This window comes from Echinops telfairi, unplaced genomic scaffold (genome assembly GCF_000313985.2).
Source record: "Echinops telfairi isolate 266 unplaced genomic scaffold, ASM31398v2 ScPeMD7_1713;HRSCAF=2227, whole genome shotgun sequence".
NCBI lineage: Eukaryota > Metazoa > Chordata > Mammalia > Afrosoricida > Tenrecidae > Echinops > Echinops telfairi.
The window spans coordinates 19,817,018-19,839,667 of record NW_022105611.1 but is presented as its reverse complement, the minus strand read 5'-3'; the positions used below and the strand labels follow the sequence as shown (position 1 = coordinate 19,839,667).

At 40.4% G+C, this 22,650-nt stretch overlaps 1 protein-coding gene across 1 annotated transcript in view; it reads left to right on the top strand.

The window, feature by feature from the left end:
• MRPL48 (mitochondrial ribosomal protein L48) overlaps positions 1 to 18,773 on the top strand; it is a 50,334-nt gene extending 31,561 nt beyond the window's left edge. Inside the window, exons 5-8 of the mRNA XM_045293228.1 lie at positions 6,995 to 7,161; positions 14,762 to 14,864; positions 17,298 to 17,387; positions 18,485 to 18,773. Coding sequence (XP_045149163.1) covers positions 6,995 to 7,161; positions 14,762 to 14,864; positions 17,298 to 17,387; positions 18,485 to 18,559 — 435 coding nt within the window. The 3' untranslated portion in view covers positions 18,560 to 18,773. The remainder of the gene's footprint in view (positions 1 to 6,994; positions 7,162 to 14,761; positions 14,865 to 17,297; positions 17,388 to 18,484) is intronic.
• Positions 18,774 to 22,650: the final 3,877 nt, after the last annotated feature.

Below are 22,650 nucleotides of genomic sequence, written 5' to 3'. Positions count from 1 at the left end.
GGGCCAATCGGGTGGGAGCGCGCGGGACCCCGGGAGCGGAGTCGTAAAAAAATTAAGTAAAAAATAATAATAAAAAAATAAAGTAAAAATAAATAAATAAAAAAAAGTCCACATAAATTAGCAAGGAATCAAATTAGTTTTGTTTGGGTGGTTTTTGTTGTTAATTTCTTGTTTTCTTCCCTCTAAGTCAGATAATTGTCAGTATACACCATGCCCTGACCCACTCCTTAGCTGTAAATAAAAAACAGCATATTGCCATCGATCCCCATCTTCCTCTCTAGCCTCTTTGTCCCTCTCCTGGATACCACACATTAACTGTATTGGACCTCAAATCATCCTGTTGTTTCAAGGCCTATCACATGCCTTTTAGCTACCTAGAAAAGTTTCTTCCCTTCTTTACTCGGCCAACTTCTCAACTTTTATACGCCACTGAAGAAGCAGGGTGAGGAAGGCAAGAATGGACCACTCCTGAGAAGTCGTCCTGGATTTCCCAGCTTACTTACCCTAGTTCCTTGTGCTTCTTCAGCCATAGGTGTCTTACTCTGTTTTGATGACCAGCTTCCCTCTGAGGGGTGAGGCCATGTCTCATTTTTCCCTGTATTCTCAGTGTCCGGCACAGATCCCAGCCTCAAACAGGGAACAGTAAGCATTGATTGAGCTGAATTGAAATGTGCCTCTAGGAACAACCTGAGGCGTGGTGAACCAGAACTAGCAAATACAGCCCCACTGTGTGCAAACAGCTGGCTCCTGATGGCTGGTTGTTTGAGGGAAGAGATGTTCCCTTTGGTTAGGGCTGTAGGCTTTAAAAAGAATGTCATTCAGTGTCTCAGGGTGGGTGGTTAATACAGTACCCACTCACTTCCATCAAGTCAGGCTCATAGTGACCCTGTATAGGGTTTCTGAGAATATGAATCTGTGTGAGCAGATAGCCTCAACTTTATGTTGAATTTTAAAAGCTTCAGGGTTGTTGTTGTTGTTGAAGAGGGAAATGGTTTCTGTTTGATAGAAATAATAATGATAAGAAATTTCCCAAGACCACTTGCTTGTCCAGCAGCTGATCTTAAGCTAAGTAGGATCAACCTCAGATCACCCTCTGATCTTGCTGTGGTCCAGCCTCTGATCTTAAGCTAATAGCAGCTCAATCAGAGGACTGTCTAAAGGAAAAGGTGGGTGAATGAAAACGAGACAGCATAATAAATGGCTGTCAATTTGTAGTTATCCTATGTTGTATTTTTTCCTGGCCCTGAGTCAAGAGAGTAAGGTGTGCGTAGTTCATATTGTCATTTTTGACAACTACTTGTTTTGCTGTAGCATCCATAGAGCAGAAAATTTGCCATCCAGCATACCCTATCGGCCAGACACTGTGCTATGCTATGATACTCAGATGACTGGGACATGAGCTTCCGATAATCTGGTGGGAAATTGTAACCTGACAAATAGTCCTTGATGTTTTTTTAAAACCCAACAATAATTTAGCTTAAGGAGTAAAGAATGGCTGCCTTGAACATTGTGCTCTTTTAAGATTTACCTATCTGGAATCAAATCAATAACATCAATAGTTAGGTAGGAATCAGCTGGAATAATTCAGAGGGTGAGAATGGTTGTGCTACTTGAGGGATATAACTAATGTCCCTGAATTGTACATGTAGAAATTGTTGAGTTGGCATTTCTTCTGCTATGTATATTCACAGCACAATAAAATAAAATAAAATATGCTAAGTGCTGTACTCGGGGAATGGGTGAGCAAGAGAGAAGATAAACAAGCAGTTCCTGAAAGAGTCACTGAAGGTGTCATAGAGTTCAACTCAACAAACATTTATTCAATGCCATCTCCCTACTGGGCATGTAAAGTTGAACAGGACGGTCCACGAGGAATATTCCGTTCATTGGGTAGTTGCTAGCATTGGGATTATAAAGAACATGGGAAAGTTCTCTGGGGATTGTCTAGGCACAGGGAGTGACTCCTATGCAGACCTGACTCAGCCCTTTGGTCTCCAGCCCACTAGAAGCTCTTGCTTGTCTTACCTGTTCTGTCAGCAACCTACAATGACAACTCTGGTAGGTTTTTAGAAGGATTCACATTTGACATGAATTATCGTAATGATGCCTTTCCTTTGCCAACGAGCCTTCACCCACATTATCTCAGAGCCTCTTAAACCGTACTCCCTCGGAACACTGGTGGTCCTCAAACTGAACAGAGCCCTTCCTGAAATTGAATAATGATTGTCTTTCCCAGATTTTAGAAAAAAACACATTAAATTAATGGATAGAATTTTTTAAATATCAAGTTTCTCCCCTCAATGTTCCTTGATGTAAACAGATATCAACAGAATAACTCATGTCCACTTCCATGTCTTTTGAGATGTAGAAGACACCATCCATATAATATGCCCATGCTCATCTTTCCTGATAGCAAAGTCAGTGTTGTTGTATATGATGAATATATGTCCATGAGAATATTTAATGATGTTTCACAAAGAGAAACAGGATGTTTTAGGCCCTTGGCAAACAGACCAAATCGGAGAACAGGCCTTTTGGTTCAGCAACAATATTGTAAGGTGGACGGCAGAAAAGGAAATTTATTCAGAAACATAAGTGATATCTCTATGGCTATTATATGGCTAGTAGAGCCAGAATTCAATTCAGCAAAAGGTGTCAACACTTAACATTGCTGGGCTCTAGGGAGACAAAGATGAATGGAGCAGTACCACTGTGTGTTAGGAAGGTACTCTGGCAGCCAGGACAGAGGGACTCATGGCACAGTGACTGTAACGTCAGCTCACGCACAGCAAGGACTGGAAGGATGAGCACAACCGGGAAGTGTTTGATCTGTGAGGGGACGGACTAGACAGGCGCGGAAGCCGACCATCACAGCAGAGATCCTTTTCCAGCCGCCACTCATCCCTAAGACATTGGTTTTGCGTCTGTAGAATGGGGTGCTGTTTTTGTACAAACAAGCTTTTTGTTTTTTTGTTTTTTTAGCCCATGGTAAATTTATTTAAAACACAATAGAGAAAAAGAGATTAAATAAGTGTAGGCTAACTACAAGTTGGAACTATATGGATTATTAATTTGTACAGATTAAATCCTCATGTGACTAGACACTACACAAACATTTGGAGTTGTTGGAGGGACTACAGAGACTTATTGCTGTGCCAAGTTTCAGTTTATCCAGGTGGGAAAAGGATTTTTGTTTTGATTTAATCAAAAATAATCTTGGAGCACTCAGAATTCAGGTTGCACATCTAATCTCCCAAAGTGACAAAACAACTTTTAAAATGTATCCCATACCCATGTGGGGGACCAAATGCAATCCTACAGTGATCTCAGGGAAGCCGGACAGGCCAGTCATAGGAGTGCAAAGTTTGCCCAACCATTTCCCTCCTTCGTGCCAGCCTCTCCTCCATGTGCGGTCAGGATGACCCTCTCCAAACCCAGCCCCGGTCAAGTACATCCTTTGCACAGTGTCTTTATGTAGAGCTGCCTGTGACAGTTATGTGTGCCGTAGGAAGGAAGAGAGGAAAGGTGAATGTAAAAGCGAGGGCGAGGTTAAAAGGATCAGAACTGGATTTGGTATTATATGTAGTCAAACTCGTGCAGCTCTGCTGGGTCCTGGCTCAGAAGTGAAATACGGGAAGGGCTCCTGCTGGTGTGGATTGGTCTGGACAGACCAATGGAACATGGAAAAGCAAGTGAGATGCCAAAAGGGATACTGGAATCAGTTTTCTTTTTTTTGTTCTCTCAGAGTGGCCCCTTTGAGGAGACCCGCCATTTTCTCTGCTTAAACAAAGCATCTTTCTTACAGGCTTCAGAGAAGTCTTTCCTCTCTCTGCTGGAAAATTCCAGCCACTCTGAACTTGAGCATTCTTCACAGCTCTGCTGACCGCCATGAAACGTCCTGACTACTGCACTTGGCCACTGTTGTGGTGGGCTTAGCTAGGCAGTGGCGTAATGGTTACGAGTTGGAGCTTCTAACCACATGGTCAGTAGTTTGAGACCACCAGTCATTCTATGGGAGAAATATGAGGCTTTCTGATCCCACAAAGAGTTACAGTACCAGTAACTCATAGGGGCAGTTCCACCCTGGTCTATAGGGTCTGAGTCGGAATTGATGACCGTGAGTTTAGTTTGGTTGAGTGGCGGGCTCTCTAGAAGAGATGACCAGCCCTTGATGATTGGTGTTTAGAGGTTGGTTCCTCACTTACAGAGTCCTCATGGTGCTATGGGGAATGTTGGACTGCTAACCACAAGGTTGGTATTTCAAACACACCAGCTGCTCCAAGGGAGAAAGAAGAGGCTATCTGCTCTCATGAAGAATTACAAAGCCTTAAAAACCTTCTGCAGGGTTTCTATGAGTCAAAATGGATTCAATGGCTGTAGGTTCCTTTTTCCCTTTTCCTGGGGCAGCCATTCTGTTGACAGCATTAATAATGTAAGGAATAGGGAGGGAGGGCGGGGAAGGGAGGGGGAAGAAATGGGGAGCTGTTATCAGGGGCTCAAGTGGCAAGAGAATGCTTTGGAAATGATGATGGTGGCATATTTGCAAATGTGCTTGACACACTGGATGAACGCATGGATTGTGATAAGAGATGTAAGTGCTCCCAGTAAAACTATTTAAAAATAAATACATAAATAATGCAAAAAGTGCGGAGGAAAAAATCCCCACATTGGTTTTCAGGAGGTCTGGATTTTAATTACTGAAACCCATCTATCTGGAGGATGCTTTTAATATCTCTGGATTTCATATTCTTTATCTGCAAAGAAAAAGAACTAGACTAAAATAATCTTTAAATTCCCTCTTGTTCTAAAACTCATTATGTGTTTTCTCTATGTCAGGCCTTGCCCTACAACCAGCCAACCACGTGATCTTTATTTGACTCTGAGTCACATCATCAGCCCCATGTGCGTCAGAGTAGAGCTGTGTTCCATAGGGTTCAGTGGCTGTTGTTTTGGAAGTCGGTTGCCAGGCCTTCTTTCCATGGTACCTCTGGACCTGATATGTGCCATATAAAGTGAAAGTAATAATTCCATCACAGTCATGATTTATTGTATGTTTATGTCTGTGCCACCGATTATACAAATCACTTTATAGAGTATTTTGTTCAATTCTTTTTAAAAAAAACATTTTGAGCGCTTTATTGTAACCATCCTTATTCAATTGTATCAAGCACGTTTGTACATATGTTGTCATCATTATTTCATAGATACTTATTTTCTATTGAGCCCTTGATGTTAGCTCCTCTTTTCCCCTTCTTCCTCTCCCCCACCCTTGTGGCCCCTTAATAAATTATCATTATTTTTATATCTTACACTGATGGTTGTCTCTCTTCCTCCATGGTTTCTGTTGTTCGTCCCCCCTGGTGGGGGAGTGTGGTTTTATGTTGATCATCACGATTGGTTCCCCCTTCCTCCCCTCCTCTCCCCACCTTGCTCCTGCCCTCCTGGTATTGCTACTCTCATTCTTGTTCCTGGATTTTGTGTGTCGTGAGTTCTTATGTCTTGACCGTATCTGTGTACATGATCCAGTCTGACCCGCAGTGGAAGGCAGTACTAGGGTCATGATAGTGAGGGGTGAGGAAGCCTCAAGGAACCAGAGGAGTATTGTGTGTTTCATCAGTGCTTTATTGCACCCTGCTTGATTCATCTCTTCCCTGTGACCCCTCTCTCTGTGAAAGGATATCCTATTATCTACAGATGGGCTTTGGGTCTCTGCTCCGACTCCCCACATTCTCAACAATATGGTTTTTGTTCAATTCTTAAACATCTTTGTGAGATAAGATTTATTATCACTATTACCAGCCTTTTAAAAAAAATCTCATGAAGTGATTTATTTATTTTGCCATTGGTGAGTGCTTAGAATTCACTTAGAGATAGGAGCGTCAGTTTTATAATTTCTTTCTTTCTTTCTTTTTTGGTACATGAAATAGATATTCAATTTATTTTTTTAATCGTTTTAATAGGGGCTCATGCAACTCTTATCACAATCCATACATACATCAATTGTGTAAAGCACATTTGTACATTCATTGCCCACCAACCTTGTAAAAAGATCCCGTACTCGGACCTTCCTCCTGTTTCCCAAATTGAGACTTTGCTGTCTTAGGTTGACCTGGAGAACATGGGTATGAGAGATCCTCTCTCAAGAACAATTCTACTGGCATTCCAGAGGGGTAACATAAGACATATAAGCAGAGATTGTTTGTTTTTTCTCACACACACCCCCAAATCTATTTTCTTCTTCTCAATAGCAAAGAGGTGCAAGTGGCTAACACTCTTAGTTGATAACTGAAAGGTTGAAAGGTTGAAAGTTTGGGTCCACCCAGCGGCAACTCCTAAGAAAGGTCTGATGCTCTGCTTGCATATACTTTATTGTACCCGATAGTTCTCAAAGGATGGGTATATAATTGCAGGACACTAATAAATTCTGTTCTGGCTAGCTGTTAATTTTTTAAAGATTCTGATGAAAGCTAAGGATTCTCTACTTAGAAAAATAGGCCCAAATAATTTGTGGGGGAGGGCATGGATGCCTTGAAATCTATCCCTGGGTTCCGTGTTAGAAATCTTTGACATAACATAGCCGCATCATTTTACAAACAGGGAAAACTGGAAGCCAGAGGTGGGAGATGAATCTCCTAGCCAGCTCATAGTACAGATAGTCACCTACAGGGGCTTAAAAAAGTCTGTGGAAAAGTAGTATTAAAAGATAATGGACTTTTCCCCAAAGCCATTTTAAGCCCCCTTGTGTGTTCATGTTAAAATAATGCCTTCATTACTATCCCTCTTCCTCCTTTGCCTGATCGCACTGCTCAAACAGTAAGAGAAGCTGCCAGTACTTCCTAGGAGAGCTTCAGTTTATAGAGAGGGTGGTCAACCAGCACAATGGTAAACAAATTTGTTTATGTGAGGTTGTTTTTCTTTATATTAAGATGGTTTGCTTGACATTTCTTGTTCAATACCTTGATTTATTTTGTTTCTCTTTTTGTTTTCTGTTCAGACCAGGAAGAAGGGAAAAGTGGAAGTGAGACCCATTAATCTGGGGACAGATTATGAGTATGGTGTTGTAAATGTTCACCTGATTGCGTATGACATGGCCCTAGCAGAGAGTTATGCCCAGTATATTCACAACCTTTGCAACCATTACTCCATTAAAGTCGAGGAAAGGTATGAAGGGTGGGGGTGTTTTGCATGGGATATTCTTGGCATGAGTGGCATGCTCTGATTTTTTTTAACTCAGGTTTTGAAATATAATTTGCATGTAATAAAATTCACTCTTTAAAGGTACACAGTTCTAGGAATTTTGACAAATATATGCAATGTTGTAACTATAACCACAATAAAAAATCAAAATATAGGATAGTTCCGTTTTCTCAAAAAGTTCCTTGGTACTCCTTCCCACCCCTAGTCCATATTTTATGTCCTTATTATCTTAACTTTTCCAAAATATACAAAATGAAGCTGTTTGTGTCTGACCTCTTTTACTTAGCATAATGCATTTGAGATTCATTTATGTTTGTACAAGTATTAAATGGCTGAGCAGTATTCAAATGTATGGGTGGACCTTAGCTAGCTTATCTGTTCACTAGTTGATGTACATTTAGATTGCATGAAGCTGCCATAAGCATTCCTCTACAAGTTTTATGTGGACATAGTCTTCTTTTCTCTTGGGGCATTACCTGGGTCTGGGATTTTTTAATTATATGTTAAGTATATAACTGAAAGAAACTGCCAAATGCTTTTCCAAAATGGCAGCATCATTTTGTATTTCCACTAGCAATATGACCCCTCAGCTTGGTCAGCATTTGGCATTTTAAAAAACAATTAGATTCTAAAGGTATCTTGTTTTACCATATAATAGCTTTAGTTTGTCTTTACCCAAATGAACTATGATGTTGACTATCTTTTCATGTCTTTATTTTCCATTTGCATATCTTCATTAGTGAAGAGTCTTAAATCTTCGTCTGTATTTTTAATTGGGTCATTTAAGAGTTCTTCATATATTTTAGATAACCAGTTATTAATCAGCCAATGAAAAATCCTATGAATCAAAATGGTCCATTCTACAATTGGACTAGGCAGTATTCCGTTCCATTGTCATGGGACTGACATGAGTCAGGGATTGACTGGACAATAGCTAGCAATCTCAGCAACATACCAATATATAACACCATCTTGATTACTGAAATTCCAACCTTGTTCCTCTTTTTAAAGCTGTTTTAACTATTGTAGATTCTGGTTTTTCCATATAAATGTTATATTCAGCTTGTTGATTTCTACAGAAAAAAGACTGATGGGATTTTGTTTGGGATTGCATTGGCTTTGTAGATCAATTTAGGGAGCTTTGACATCTTCACTATTTCAAATCCACGATTCATGAGCTCTGTCTTATCTCTCAACATACTTAGGTATTCTCTACCTTGTCCCTTTGTCATTTATTCTTTAGATTTGCTGACGAACTGGAGGGAAACCCACATTTACTGAGTACATTTTCATTTGTATGGAAAAGCATTAATAATTAAAAACAATTATAATTGTTTTTGTAAGGTATAATTTAGACTCGGTAAAATGTTGCCCTCTTTGTGAATAGGCTTAGTTTTGATAAATGCACACAGTTGAGTAAATACCATCATAATCATAAAACATTTTCATCATCCCCCGAAATTCTCTCCAGCTCCTTTATAGTCAGCTTCTCTCCTACCCCTACTGATCTGTTTTCTGCCCTGCAGTTTTCTTTTTCCAGAATGTCCTGTGGATGGGCTCACACTCTATTTATGCTTTGGCATTTAGCCTCCTTCACTAGGGTCAGGCACTGGAGATGCTTCCGAGGTGTACCCCGTGGTAGTGGCAGTTGGTTGCTTTCTGTTGCTGAGTTAGCATTTCGTTGGATGGATGTACCACAATTTATCTATTCATCAGTTGAAGGACATTTGAATTGTTTTTACTTTTTATCAATTATGAATAAGGCTACTATAAATATGCATAGGTTTTTGTGAGATCAGTTTTCGTTTCCTTGAGAGTGGACTTTCTGGATTGAATGGTAAATGCGAGGGGGCCGCAAAAAGTTCAGGAAAAAATTCCATTATCTTTCCATGAACTTTTTGAAGCCCACTCATATGTTTAGACTTATTAGAAACTGCCAAACTGCTTTCCAAAGTGACTACACTATTTTATATTTCCACCAGCAACATGTCAAAGTTCCAGTTGCTCAAATTTCTTTTTGAAATGAATTTCTTTACAAAGTAAGCTGATCTAAAGAAAACTATTTTTAAGATCTTTGGTTAGGTGGTTTACCATTGTGGAATGGTAGTACATATCACAAAATGTGGCCCTGGCAAAAATTATACTTTCTTACTCATTTCATTTTCTCAACCCTATGGCTTAAATCTTAGTGCATTCCCATTTTACAGATGAAAAAAACAAGACTCAGAAGAGTTAAATATCTTGCCAAAAGTCACAGGATGAATAAGTTGCCAGGATCTTAACTTAGTAGGGCCATATTTTTAATTCTTAGCCAAATTTAAATCTTTTAAGCCTTTAAAACATTTAAGCCTTTATAACCTAAAATGTAAATGTGTTAAAAGTGCTCTTTACAAAATTTGATAAGCTGTGACGTTAACTCTTAAAATTGACAGGACTTTACTTGTTTGGGGCCTAAAGATGTGCTTTATCTTTTTCTTTTATGCCCTGCAGCATTGGTTACGCTTTTAGCAGTGGCAGCAGTACACCTCTCCCATGGCCTTTAGTGTTCTGGGTTGTGTGATCTACTTATGTATCAGTACCACTCTCCCTCCTCCCCTAGCCTGTGCATTGCCTCCTGATGAAGACTCTGGTTTATTTCTTCAGCACCTAGCCCAAGACCTTCCACGTGGGGGACATTTAGTCCTCTGCCATACAACCTTAAATGGGACTACACAATCTAGTTCTGTGGTATGCTGTTCCCAAAGCTCAATGAATGTGCTTTTACTTAATTTAAAATTTCTTGATTAATCCTTTGTTTCTTTGTGGTGGGCACTGTAGGAGGATACTGAAGTGAATCTGACATAGAACCTTATTTCAGAGAGTACATAAAACATACAGTCACACACTCTCAGAAGTCTTGAGAAAAACAATGTGGAAGGGCGATAAGGAGAAGGGAAAGTATAATGTCAGTTGCAAGAAAGAGAATGACATATAATTTAGAGCAATGCTTTCCAAGTCCCAAAGACGTCCGATTATGCCATAATGTGTATGAAGGCTCTGCTTCCTTCCTTGAGGAAGTCTTGCTATTAAAAAAACAGTCGGCTAAGTTGGTATGTTTAGTGACTGGTAATTTTCCATCTTACCTTGGACTTAATCAGTAGCTTGTCTGTGGACCACGCTTTGAATAACAAATAGTTACGAATATAAACTCTGCATTCAAACTGCTCATATTCTATTTAAATTCCAGCTCTTCCAGTTGCTAACTTTATTACTTTGGACAATTCTGAACCTCAATTGTCTAATCTATATAATGGGGAGGATGATTTTTCTATTTTCCTGAGTTCTGAAAAATCAAACAAGGTCTTATATAACAGCACTTAGCAGAGAGACTGTCACACTATAAATACTCTATAAGAACTATTATTAATGATGAATAAAATTTTTTTTCAGTTGGCTGGGGTTAGGGCTGATGTCCCAAAGGTCTGTATTGGCAAAGAGGTATGAAACCTCACTTACAGAATACTACTATCACATCTACAGAGTTTTAAACATTCAAAAGGACTCTTTTTAAAGCTGCTATTCATTAAAACTTGATCATAAAAAGCCCTGGTTGCATATGAGTGAAGACAGCCAGGCAAACCTTAAGCACCCACTGTCAGGCAGGCAGGCAGGCGGTTACATTTTGTTTCTTTTTGGTATAGTATTTGAATTTTAAAAGGCACCTTGCATATAGATTAAAGCATGAACTCTGGAGCCAGAGTGCCTGAAGTTTCCTTGTGGTCGGATACATTCTTTGTGTGCTTAACATTGGGCAGTGTTTGTAGCCTTTTTGTGCCTTGGTTGCTTCCTCTGTAAGATGAGGCTGATAGAAATGCTTATATACAAAGATTGTAGTGAAAATCAAGGGGATAAATGTATGTGAAGGGCTTATGTTGGCTGTGATTATTATTATTATTATTATTATTATTATTATTGAGGCTTACCTGTAAATAACATAATAAGGTTTTAATTGTAGCTTACTTTTTTCCTGCTCCCAGTTCCTTCTAACCAGGTCACCACATGGCAGTTCAGTTGATCTTTCTAGAGTGGAAATATGATTTTATCATTCTCCTGTTCAAAATCCTTCTATGGCTTTCCAACCCCTTAGGGCAAAATAAGTTTCTTATATAGATTGTTATAGGCCCCCTTACCTCGGCTTCCTTAAACTCCCGCAAAACCTCCTTGCACTTCCAGGCACATTGCCTTTGTTTCTGCCCTTGTCCACTTCAGGACCTTTTCATATGCTTGCTAAAGCACATACAACTCTATCCCTTTCAACTAGGCACGAAATTTTCTTAGACTTCATCTTGAATGTCACTTCTTCAGGGAGCTCCATTAAGTTAGGTCCTTCTGTTATATATGTAGGAGCAGCAAAGGATATATGACTTGCTTTTCATATCACGCATCTCTTACCATTGTAACTCAGTGACTACTATTGGTCTTCTCTACTTCTCAATAGTAATTGGACTACTATTGGAGGTACTGTCTGGTAAGCAGTGGACTGCTTACCACAAGGTCAGTGGTTTAGTCCCACTAGCCGCTCCTTGAGAGAAAGAGGAGGTTATCTGCCCCTCTAAAGATTTACAGCCTTGGAAACCCTTTGTAGGATCGCCATGAGACAGAATAGATTCAATGGCAGTGACTTTTGGCTAGTAGACTTATAAGGCCAGGACTGTTAGTATCTTCATTAGTGGTCTAACCTTAGGACCTTGTGTAAGTCCTGGCCCATAGTAGGCAATGAATAAGCAAACATTTGTTTACGTGGATTGAGTTCTGGTAGGCATAGATAGAATTCTTTTATTTCTTTTAGATAGAATTCTTAGAACAAAAGAATGAATGTACTGTGCTGCTTTTTGCTACTTTCCTGTGTCTTTGCTCCACATTTTCCAGAGCACAGAAATGTTTGTTTTTAGCAACTCACTTCTCTGTGTTGATTGAAGCTTTCAGACCCTCATAATAAGCTGTCTCACTGCCCAGCTTTTCTGAGATGAAATGATTTTCTTTTCTTCTGATTTTCATTCATCTTGATCCATTTTTCCGCTGGCAGTCAAGGGGAGGGTTGACAGCCTTGACCTTGAGATGGAATAGGGCAGGAAAGCAGTGTGCAGCTTTTGTTCTGAGAATGGTTTGCCTTGCTGCAGCTGTAACTCACCCAGAAGGAGAGAAGATGAAGGGGTACTTCTTGGGGTCCCTTACTTTGCCTGCACTCAGCGCGGGGATATGGAAATCTTTCTTATGTAGAAGAAGCTTCCATGCCTGAAGATGGAGTTGACCCACCAGCCCCTATAGAGAATAAAAGCACCTAGCATTACTCTCCATGAAGCTACTCTTTCTTTTAGGGGGAAAAATCAAGTTATAATTTTAAAAATTGAAGTACAGTTAATATATAATAAAGCCCACAGATCTCAAGCTCCCTAACAGCTTGGCAATTTCCCTTGTACTCGGTCCCAGGCAATATTTCCCCACAGTAGCAACTAGTGCTATATATATATATATTACACACGTTAAATTGACCCTTGTATGTACCATGAGTATTATTGCCAAACATCTAAAAAGTACAGAAAAGATGCTGAAGAAAAATTACCCATACTCTTACTAAAATGACTTTTCTACTTTGGAATGAACCAACTTCCCAGTATGTCTGTCAAATTATGTCTGTTTGTCAAATTTTTGTTCTTTGTTTGTCAAATTTTTCTTTTGTTTCTCTCTGAAGGCCTCTCGCGTTTCCTTGCTCTTATTGATACTGCTGCACTTTCTTAGAATGCCCTTCAGACAAATACCTGTGCTCTTTCTATGCATTTGTGAAGCCCTCCCAGAGCCCCACTTTTCTCCATCTTGTTCTGATACTATTCAGTAAACCCACTGTGGCTGAGTCTGCTCCGAATCATAGTAGTCGTATAGGATGTAATAGAACAGTTCCATAGGGTTTCCCAAACTGTAATTCTTTAGGGACTTAAACTGCCACATCTTTTCTTTCTTTCTTTCTGCTGTGAAGTAGGTGAAGGCTGACAGAGCAGATCATAGTTTTACCTTCAACAATGCATACATATTCGGGTCCAACACAGCAATCGCAGTCCCCTCGATGGACCATCCCTTATCCCACTTCCTTCATTTCCTGTCTCGTGCTTCCTCCTTAACTAACCTTCTGAACCTTGTCCTTGGGGAAATGCTGCCTTTTGATCCTAAATGGCTGATGATTCTAACAGGACTCTGAGTTCAGTTTCAGACCTACAAGGTGACTGCCACACATTTCTCTCATGGAGTGCACACCTTTCATTGTCATACTGTATTGTAGATGTTTGTGTACTGACTTGTGTACTTTCCAAAAGAGTGAGCTTTTTGAAAGCATAAACTGTGCCTTGCCCACCATGTTGTTGACAGCAACCCTGTGTACAACAGAATGAAACACCCCCCAGGCCTGCATCATCCTCACAACTCTTCTTATGTCTCAGCGCCTCGTTGTAGCCACCGTGTCCGTCTTCCTCTTGTTCCGTGCCTGAGATAGCAGAGGCTTTTGGTAATGCTCATTGAATGAATGAATAAACAAATTAAAGCAGTTTTGCTGGAATAAGTGGTGAATAAATATGTGTAGTATAAAGAAGGAAAAAACCCTACTTTAGTCAGTCTTAGCTGCAGAATATTTTATATCTGTAACATAAAGAAGGAATAACCCCTATTTTAGTCAGTTTTACCTGCAGAATATTTTATATCTGTAACATAAAGAAGGGAATAACCCCTATTTTAGTCCATTTAATCTGCAGAATATTTTCTAACTACTAACCCATCGTTGTTTCCATCTTTTGCATTCCAATCGCCAGTAACTATCAATGCATCTTGATTGCATATTAGATCAATTTTAGACCACAGAAGTTGGCAAAAATCTTCAATTTCTTCATCTTTCGCATTAATGGTTGATGGGTACATTTGAATAATTGTCATATTAACATGTCTTACAGGTGTGTTTGGGTATTACTCTGACAGCAATCTACTTCAGGATAGATCTTAAAGTACACTTTGATTATCACCACTGGAGAGGGCTGCTGCTACAAACCCTACAATGCTTAAATTAGTTCAACTCCCAACAACAAAGAAGTATTTGGCCCAAAACATCAATACTGTTGAGGTTGTCAAATTGCCTTTCATTCCTTATTTCTCCAGAACAGATGATGTAATCAGGGTTTGCCTCTGAAGCCTGTCTAATGAGGAACCTACTTCTTATAGAACTGGCTGTTCTTCAGCAGCACAAATACTGATTGTCACTTTTTTTGCAGAACAATTTATTAGCCTTGATTGGGGATGCAGAAAGCGCAGCCTTGTGTCTCTCCTCAGGGAGTTTAGAAACTTCTGGAGGAGCTATAAAGACATCTGTTTTTTGCTCCTGGTTGTAGATCAACGCAGAGGTGGTTTAGTCTCCTTTTGATTCCAGGAGTTATCACGTGCACTCATAGCTGTCCCCCCGGGGCTGCCCTGTTGGAAATGGGTTAAGTGTTGCTGCTGCTGCTGGCGTAAGGAAACCCTCTTAACGGTAGACTCTTCCTTCCCACAGTTACGCAATGCCCACAAAAACCACGGAGTTGTTGCGGCTGCAAGACCAAGGCAACAAAATGTTCCTGGACTCAGTCCTGACCACCCATGAGCGAGTGGTGCAGGTAGGCACTCGGGAATCTCGACATGTATTTTCCTTGTCTAGTTCTCTGCACTCTCCTCTGTTGTTCCCTCAAATTATGGTGGTAAAGTACATATAATATGAAATGTATTGTTTTAACCATTTTTAAAAATACTTATTAAGGGTTGTTACATCTCTTATCACAATCCATACATTCCTCCAACGTGTCAAGCACATTTGCACATATGCCGACATCATCATTTTCAAAGCCTTCTCTTCCCACTTGAGCCCCTGATATCGGCTTCCCATTTCTTCCCCCGCCCTCCCTCATGAACCCTTGGTAAGTTATAGATTTTTCCCCATATGTTACATCGTCTTCCATCGCCCCTCACCCACTTTTCCGTTATTTGTTGCCCTGGGAGAGGGTTCTAGTTTAACCATTTTTAAATGTACAATTCACTGGCTTTAAGTACCTTTTTAACCAACCGTCAGTTATTTCCAGATCTTTCTGTCTCAAACAAAAGCTCTATATCCATTAAACAGTAGTTCTTCCTTCTAGATCAGCGGTTCTCAACCTGTGGGTTGAAACCCCTTTGCGGGTCGAACAACCCTTTCACAGGGGTCACCTGATTCATAACAGTAGCAAAATTACAGTTACGAAGTAGCAAGGAAAATAATTTTATGGTTGGGGGTCACCACAACATGAGGAACTGTACTAAAGGGTCGCAGCATTAGGAAGGTTGAGAACCACTGCTCTAGACCCTGGTGAGCTCTAGTCTACTTTCTATGTGTATGAATTTTCCTCTTCTGGATATTTTATATAAATGGGATAATGTAATATGTGAGCTCTTGTGTCTGGTTTATTTTATTTCTCATAATCTTTTCAAAGTTCATACCAGTTATAACATGTATCAATACTCCATTCCTTTTTATTGCCCAGTAATATGCTATTATATGGCCCTCAAGGAGCCCTGGTTGTGCAGTAGATTAAGCAATGGACTGCTTACAGAAAAGTTGGCTGTTTGAGCCTACCAGCAGCTCTGAGGAAGAAAGATGAGGCTCTGCTCTCATAAGGATTTTTTGCAGTTCTACTCCATCCAGTAGGGTATGTGAGAACCAACCCAGTGTCAGTGGGTGGAGCTACCTACCCCTTTGAACCACTCAAGTAACACCAGCAAAGAAATGTACTGGGGGGAGGGAGCACTAGAACGGATGGTGATTACACAACTCATTTTAAAAGCAATTTAACCATGAGAAAGAAGAAAAAGAAAATGTTTTAAAATTGATTATGCTAATGATTATAATTCTTCTTGACATGATGGAAATATTGAATTGTATGACATGTGGATTTTGTGCCAATAAAACTGTGAAAAAATAAACTGATTGTGATGATATATATACAACTTTTTAAAAGCTATTGAACTATGGAAGTGTATAATTGATATGTGACTAGTATATCAAGAAAACTACTAAAAAGAAGAAATGTATCAAGGCAGTAACATTTGAAATCCATGCTAATTTTTTAAATAATGAAAATTCTTACAAGCTTTTCTTTTTTAAAAAATTAATTGGGATTAATACATATATCAAATCATTCCGTAGTTCAATCACATCCAGCAGAATTGTACATTTGCTACCACAATCAGTTTCCAAACATTCTTTTTCTACATGGACCCCTGACATCATCACCCCTTCCCCCTAAAACCACCTCTGTGCCCCCCTCTTCCCCCAATCCCTTATTCCACTTGCTGACTCTATAGGTTCATCAGTCCTGGTTTTCATACACCAAAGAAACAAGCAAGCTTTAATTCTTAAGAAGTATTAGGAGTAAATTACTTCCATCACACTGTGACAGATCTGACTTGCCACCGAGGCCTGTGGGATACCATTTATCCCTTTGTTAGCACTCAAGAACCTTCATAATTCTATTTTTCGTTTTCATGCCCCATCCCCTCTAACCGTTTATAGAGCTACTTTCACATCCCTGACTACTTTGTTTTACCTCCCCACCTTTCTGAATGCGTTTTCCTCTGTCTTAAAAACCCTCCACACCACTGTTGGATTCTCCCTGTTTACTCCTGGATTTCTGCATGATTGCACCTACATGTTACCTCTCAGGTGAGTATTTTTCTCATGGGTTCCCACAGTTCCCTGCGTGCCATTCTTTACACATCTGATTCAGCACAAGATCTAACACCAGTCAGCTTTTGAGCATGGGCTGGACAACCTCTTGATGCAGTTATGACATTTCCTACAGGAAGTGATGTTGGCATGATCATGTCAGCAAGCAGACAGCTCAGCAGGCACCGAGGGAACGCCTGGGGACCATGAGCCCATCATCCCCTCTAGGTGTTGAAACTGCAGCTTAAGCCTCTAGCATTGCTGCAGCTTGCATTTGATTCCATGCCATCTTGGCCCTGTCACCTCGCTTTCATGACCCTCCCTTAGTTTTATCTTTCTCTCTTTTTTTTTGCAGATCAGTGGGTTGAGTGCTACATTTGCAGAGATTTTCTTGGAGATAATCCGAAGCAATCTTCCTGAAGGAGTCAGATTGTTAGTGAAGGAGGTAGGTATTAGTTTGGAAAGAAGCCCCCTTGGCCAGGCTGTGCTCAACGTGTGGGCTGAGCGGTGGCAGGGTGATGAGCACCTGGACTGCCCGGCTTGAGAAGCAACGGGGAGTGTGGCTGATAAACCCAGATCAGAGTCAGAAAGGCACCCAGGTTATTGATCGGCTCTTCTGAGGCTTCAGCGATGGTGCTTAGGGGCCACAGGAGCTGACCTCACCCTGGAGGCAGGGGTGAGCTCTACAACAGCCCCAAAGTCCTTCCTTTCAGACAGTTGTATAGCAGAAAGAACCTGATTTAAGATTAATGAACAGTATAGTAAATCAGCACAGAAAAAGGAAAATGTACTTTAGAGAGAAGATTTTGGGGCCTTGACTTTATATCATCTGATTCACTGAATCTATTGAATAATGTTATTCAGAGGGAAGTTTGGTCACTCTTTGGAAAACCTGAAAGACATTAGAAGCTTTAAACTAAGCATTGTGTATTCTGGTCCCATCGCCAAGACGATCCTTATAATGACACAAGTACGAAGGGGCTTCAGAAAGTATGGGGAGTGGGGGAAATCCATTATTTTTAATCCCATTTTCTCTACCAGCTTTCAAAAGCCCTCTCTTATGTCAGTTCATATTAAACTGGTATTTGCTTCCTCCCTTATTCTGAGTTTATTCTTGTCGAATCTCTTATGCCTGTGTTTTGGGCTTTATATAGATTAATGTACAGGGATAGAATGTGCTGGCCGTGTTGACTTCAAATTTTCCAGTCCCCATGACACTTATCTCTATTATAAATTGAGATTCTGGCATTCTCCCATTCTCTATTTTTAATGCCTCTGTTGTGATACTTAATTTGTTTGGACAGTTCTTTCTGTGCCTCTTTTCTCACATCCAATCTGAGTTCATGGAAGGCAGGGAGGCTGTGATTTAACCTTCAACCCCTGGCACCTAATACAATGTCTGGTGCCTATTAGATACCCAATTGGAGTTAATTGAATGTGAATTATTTTATGCAGAACTAACTGATGGGTTCTTTCTGGTTGCTGTGCATATTGAGTAATGAAAAACTCTATGCTAATTCCTACGTTTTTTCTTTTCCCCAGCACACTGAAGAAGATTTCAAAGGAAGGTTCAAAGCTCGACCAGAACTGGAAGAACTGTTGTCCAAGTTGAACTAGCTCCCGGGAGATCCTCAGTGCCAGCACTGGGGGAGTGAGTGCTAAGAAGAGCAGAGTGAAGCAGGAGACCGTGGCCCTTATAGATCAGAAGTTCACATTCTCACCATCCAGGATGCCTCTTCTCCTCTGTGGTCCAGCTGTGCTTGCCATTTGTCAACCAGTTTCCTTTGAGCTAACCTGGGTATCCTCAATCTAATAAAGATCTATGAAGTTGGCCCAGCCTATGGGGTATCTTTAACCTCTTGTATTTCTCTTTGCCTTGTACTTTAGCAGAAAACATGGTCCCTTCAGCATTTCTCAGTTAGAGTGAACTTAGCCTCAAAAGTAAACTAGAATGGAGCCCTTTAGTGAAGCAGAGGGTCTCTGTAACTCTCTATGGGTAGAAGTCATAGGTAGGGGCATTTTGGATTTTGATATTTAAAAATGAACTCTTCTAAACAGAATTATGATCTGATCATAACCCTAATTAAAAAAGTTACTTTGTGAGGTAGTGAATGATTTACCCTAAGTATTAAGGCAGATGCTATGTAACTACTAAGGAGGACCGCCCAGAATGAACTTTAGCAAAGAATTGAGGAAGCTTTTGGACAAGGGTTGGCAAACTACTTCCCAGGAGCAACATCTCACCTCATTTTTGTAAATACAGGTTTATTGGAATGCAGCCATGCTCGTTTGCTTAAATATTGTCTACAATTGCTTTCATGCATCAGTATCACCTAGAGAATGTTTTTTGTTTGTTTGAAATCATTTATTTTTAATCATTTTATTAGGGGCTCATACGACTCTTATCACAATCCATACATACATCAGTTGTGTAAAGCACATTTGTACATTCATTGACCTCATCATTCTCAAAACATTTGTTCTCCACTTAAGCCCCTGGCATAGAGAATGTTTTAAAACACAGACTGTTGGACTCCACCCCTAGATTTTCTTGTTCAGTAGTGGAGTGAGCTGCTAGAATTTGCATTTCTTGTACGTTTCCATGTTATGCTGATGCGGTTATTCCAGGGTTAGTCTAGGTAATGTGTAATCTTCCCATTCTGAGCCTGAAAGCTGTCATGCATAGTAACTACCATTTTTTGAGCTAGACTGTTGGTGCTACATTACTGTTAACCCTCCCACTGCTACTTCCGCTACAGAGGTCTGTTGTTCACGGTTATGATACCTTGACTGATGCTTCCGTGGAGGTGACAGAAGATCTAAGTAAAGTGAAATCCTGATTCCATCAATATTTTCTGTTTATCATGGTGTTGTTTATTGGTCCAGTTATGAGGATTTTTGTTTTCTTATGTTGAATTACAATTAATATTGGAAGGCTAAGTCTCCTCACGTTCAGTAAGCAAGGTGTGTCAGCTGCAAATTGCAGGTTATTAGTGAGTTTCCTCCAAGCCTCATAATACATTCTTCATTTAGAAAGCTAGAAAACACAATAGTCTTGTTCCAGTTGTCCAGTTTAGGAATTTATCCATCTTTGGAAGCAAGACAAGTGTCTGTAAATCACAAGATCCTAGAGATACTCGACCCGTAGGACCCCAGGAGTCAGCTCTCCTCACCCTCTTGTTGTGAATGCAGGCTAGAGGCCCAGGGAGGTCAGTGCTTTGTCCAAGGTCATAGGGCACATCACTGGAAGGAGCAGGATCTCATTACATCACCGATGGATGAGTCCAGTTTCTCTCTTAAACTAGAGGCAGCTGGATTCTGTCACCTTGGAGCTCTTACGTCTCTGACCAAGTTGATGATTTATCGCACCAGAGTCAAGGAACTTTTGCTCATGATGTGTCTGCCCTGAGACAGAGGAAGCTGCATTTCATGTCTTATGCTGGCAGGAGGGATGGGAGATGCTAGAACCCGAGGGCTCCAAAACAACAATGAGCTGCTCTGACTCACTCTAGAATGCGACACAGAGGGAAATGGACTTTCCTAGGATCACATGGCTGTGAAATCAAATGGAACTGGTCTCCTAGCTCAACATTGAAAACAATCTCCTTTGGATCATAAGGAAGGAGCAAGTCAGCCAGGGTGAAGCACAGCACCAACAGAACACACACCATTCCTCTAGTTCTTGAATGCTTCCTCCCCCCACTATCATGACCCCAGTTCTACCTACAAATCCAGCCAGACCAGAGCATGGACACTAGTACAGATAAGGGCTCTCGACACGCAGAATCCAGGACAGATACACCCCTCAGGAACAGCAATGGGAGTAGCAATACCATGAGGGTAGGGAGAGAAACCGGGAACTGATTGCAATGATGACATATTAACACATCCACCTCGCCCCCCGCCAGGGGGATGAACAACAGAAACGTGGGTAAAGGAAGACAGCAAATGGGGTAAGATATGAAAATAATAATATAATTTATCGGGTTCATGAGGGTGTGAGGGTGAGGGAGGGAAGGGAAAAAAGAGCTGATACTAAGGGCTCAAGTAGAAAATGTTTTGAAGATGATGGTAACTTATATACAAATGTGTTTTATACAATTGATGTATGGTTTGGTATGAGCTGTAAGGGCCCCCAATCAAATGATTTATTTTTAAAAAATACACAAGTGGGAAATCCACAAACTAATGTAAACTAAAGTCAAAATAATAAATATACAAATAAAATCTTTTTATTTTCTAAGCCTATTATAAGGATAAAAAGGCAGACCTGATTTATGCCTACTTTCTACATTCATTAGTTTTGAGAACTCTTGTCATTTTAACGTCATTGAACATGAGTTTTCTGATGGTACCCCCCATAAAATGGAATTTTTTTCAAAGCTATGTATTTAAATTGTTTTACAAAACAATCTTATCACCTTATACATTTGTCAAATCTGCAATTTCATTCTTGGAAACGCTTATCAAACTCATCTGTGGATGGCTGACAGCATCTCCCTCGTTTTTTTCTTCACCTCTTCTAAGATCAAATCACTGTCCTTTCATGCCCCTCTTCATTCACAGAACAGAAACAAAAAGAAGTTGCATGGAGTGAGGTCAGGTGAGGTGTGGGGGGCAAGAACGGCATGCTGTTTTTTTGCCAAAAACAGAAGGCTGCGTGAGCAGGTGCATTGTTGTGCTGGCAAAACCAGTCCCATCTGCCACAATCAGACTTTTTGTCACACAGTTATGAAATCTTAGCTTGATTAAGTCTGACCTGGTGGAACAAACTCCAAATGCATTATCCCCCTCTCATCAAAAAAACAAATGAGCAAGATTTTGATCTTTGCTTTCACTTGAGGAGCTTCTTTTGGGCAAGGTGATGATGGTGTCTACCACTGACTTGATTGATGCTTGCTTTTGGGGGTTGTAGGAATAGCACCATGTCTAGTCACCAGTAATGACCTTGGGGAAAAAGTGTGGGTCACTTCAGTGCTGTTCATTCAAAGCTCGGCATGTTTCTACTCCACAGTCTGTTTCCTGGTCAGTCAGAACCTGAGGCACAAATTTCACAGAGATTGAACCAAGTTCCAAGATAGTCCAGATAACGTCCCCATCTCTTCAGTGGTTCGTTACTGTCATTCTGCGAGCACAAGTGTGTGAATGTTGTCGCCATTTTAGTTCATTTGGGAAGTTGATGGATGTCCACAACAAGGTTTGTCATCATTTGATATTTCACCTTTTTTGAAAGGAGAAAACCACTTGTATATTGAGTTTTTCCCTTAGTGCTGTCCTTGTAAGCCATGTTCAAAATGACAACCATTTCTGCGGCATTTTTCCCAAGCAGGAAACAAAATTTCACAGCCGTTTTCTTAAATTGGCCCTCACAATAAATAAAGTTTGAGCGAAAACTGCTTTAATGAAAAAGTCACTGTGACCAGAGAGTGAATTCCCAGGCATCAGCACTGGGTGCATTAACTCTGAGCCAGTTGCTCGATGCTTGCCTAGTGGAAAAATGCATACTAAAAAGCTCTGCCTTCATGGGAGTGGAACAAGAGGAAAGTAAAAGGAAATGGAGGGAAAACTAGGAGGCAAAGGGCATTTGTAGATGTCTAAATACAGGCATGTACATACGTAAATATATATGATGATGGGGAAATAAATCTATGTGCATAAATTTATAGGTTTAGTATTAAGGTAGCAGATGGACATTGGGTCTCCACTCA